This window comes from Salvia hispanica, chromosome 6 (assembly GCF_023119035.1).
Source record: "Salvia hispanica cultivar TCC Black 2014 chromosome 6, UniMelb_Shisp_WGS_1.0, whole genome shotgun sequence".
NCBI classification, from domain to species: Eukaryota; Viridiplantae; Streptophyta; class Magnoliopsida; order Lamiales; family Lamiaceae; genus Salvia; species Salvia hispanica.
Genome location: NC_062970.1, coordinates 26,800,728 through 26,802,717, shown reverse-complemented (window position 1 = coordinate 26,802,717; position 1,990 = coordinate 26,800,728). Strand labels below are relative to the sequence as shown.

Sequence of the window (1,990 nt, the reverse complement as noted above, 5' to 3'; positions counted from 1 at the left end):
AATATGTTGAGACATCCCAAAATAATATACGAGTCTAATATCTTAGGACGGAGGAAGTACGAAATACAAGTAGTGAGTGTATACAGAGTGAGGAGATGGCGATTCAACAGCCAAGCGCATGGTAGGCCATGAATCTGGGGGTTCCAGTCACAGTAGCAGCCTTAGTTATTTTTTTGTCTTTTTTTGGCTAGCTAATGGTTTTTCAAAATACTGCGGCGCATATAATATAGTTTCAATTAGTAATAAATAATTAGGCGGCCCATACTATTTGTGTGATGTGGCAATCCTAGATGGGAAAACAAGGGGCTATTTGACCACAACCTCCTTTATATATTCACAATCTTAGTTTTCAACACCATCCAAAACAAATCTACATTTATCTCAAAAACACAAAATCAAATATTAGAAGAAGAATGAGTTCAACAAGGTTAGTAGCGGCGAGCATTGGGGCAGTGGAAGCGCTGAAGGATCAGGGATTCTGCCGATGGAATTACGCATTCAGGCTTCTTCAGCAGCAAGCCAACTCCAATCTCAGATCTTACATTAACAAGCCCACCAGAGTCTCGGCCCAACACCGTGAACAATCGAAGCAATCGGAGGAGTCTCTTAGAACTGTTATGTATTTGAGCTCTTGGGCTCCCAATTAGAATTACTCATACAATTCATCTTCCCCAATTTTGTACAGTATAAATATACCACACACAAATAGGTGTGTTATGTTCTTCATATTTCTGAAATATAAGTTGGAAACACCATCTGCTTATCTATCTTTTTCTTTTATCTGTTCTATATCGTCTTTCATAGTTGTATCATCTTAGATCTATTTTATTTTCATTCTCTGTATTATTAGATCCACCAATCATACAGTAGATTCAGTGGCGGACGAAGATTATTATATTGGGGGCAAAACTATTACTTACTGTATCCCGAAAATTTGTCATCTATTTTCTTGTTCTTCCGTCCTTAAAAATTTGTCACCTTTCACTTTTACCATTTTTTATAGTAGACTTCATATTACACTAACTCATTCCCACTCACATTTTATTATAAAACTAATATATAAAAGTAGGACTCACATGCTTTTAACTTTTTCTATCCACTTTCTATTATATTTCTTAAAACCCGTGTCGAATTAAATGGTGACAAATTATGAAAGAAGGAGGGAATACTAAAAATTATCAGTCACGACAGAAATAATTATGACATGAACAGTACATGACTGAGATATAAATAGATAATAAGAGAAATAATTAGAAAACGAGCAATATAAATTAATGATATACTACAAAATTAATTTATACTCAAATTCGTACTCGAAAGAGCTTTCAACAGAACTGCATCCGAGAACCAAAAAGAAACAATAAATACTACTCCTATTACGCACAGTTTCGATAATATTTAAAGACTAAAAATTATATATATTAATGTATCAAAAAGACAAAAATAGTAGGAGTACTCTATTTCTCTATAATAAATAGTCAAGTTTTTTTTTTTTTTATCCATTCACAAAAATTAGTTCTATTTCACTTTGATAACACGACTTGGCATTAATTTCCGTCTTTTCTTATACTTTCTCTCTTTCCGTTCTATCTATTTAACTTCTATCAACGACTCTCTAATAATTTTTTTTTCTTTTTTACTTAACTAGTTTAACGGAGTACTATTAAAACTTGTATTATCCCGTGTCAAGACTATTGATAGTGGATAGACGTAGGCAAAACACCTTATGGCCAACAGGCCAAGGGCTTCATCCTCAATTAAAATTATATGCAGGCAATTAATTAATTTACAAGTAACATAGTAAGAGCATCTCCAGCGAGGACGGACATTTCATGGCCTTCCCGACGGACTTCCCAAAAACACCTCCTGCCATGTCATAAGGACCTTCCATAGCCTTCCCAGCACTGCCACGTCATAATGACTTCCCACTAGACAGTGGGAAGTCCGCAGGGAGTCCGCGCGTCGCCGCAATGGCGGACGTCCGCACGCC

At 35.6% G+C, this 1,990-nt stretch overlaps 1 protein-coding gene across 1 annotated transcript; it reads left to right on the top strand.

Moving 5' to 3' along the window:
• Positions 1–340: 340 nt before the first annotated feature.
• Positions 341–767, top strand: LOC125197303. Its single transcript, XM_048096030.1, has one exon. The coding sequence runs from the start codon at positions 414–416 to the stop codon at positions 645–647; it is 234 nt and encodes a 77-aa protein (XP_047951987.1). The 5' UTR covers positions 341–413; the 3' UTR covers positions 648–767.
• Positions 768–1,990: the final 1,223 nt, after the last annotated feature.

Bases quoted from the DNA above. Each gene is read 5' to 3' on its own strand.
- LOC125197303 (XM_048096030.1), top strand. From the start codon at position 414: ATGAGTTCAACAAGGTTAGTAGCGGCGAGCATTGGGGCAGTGGAAGCG.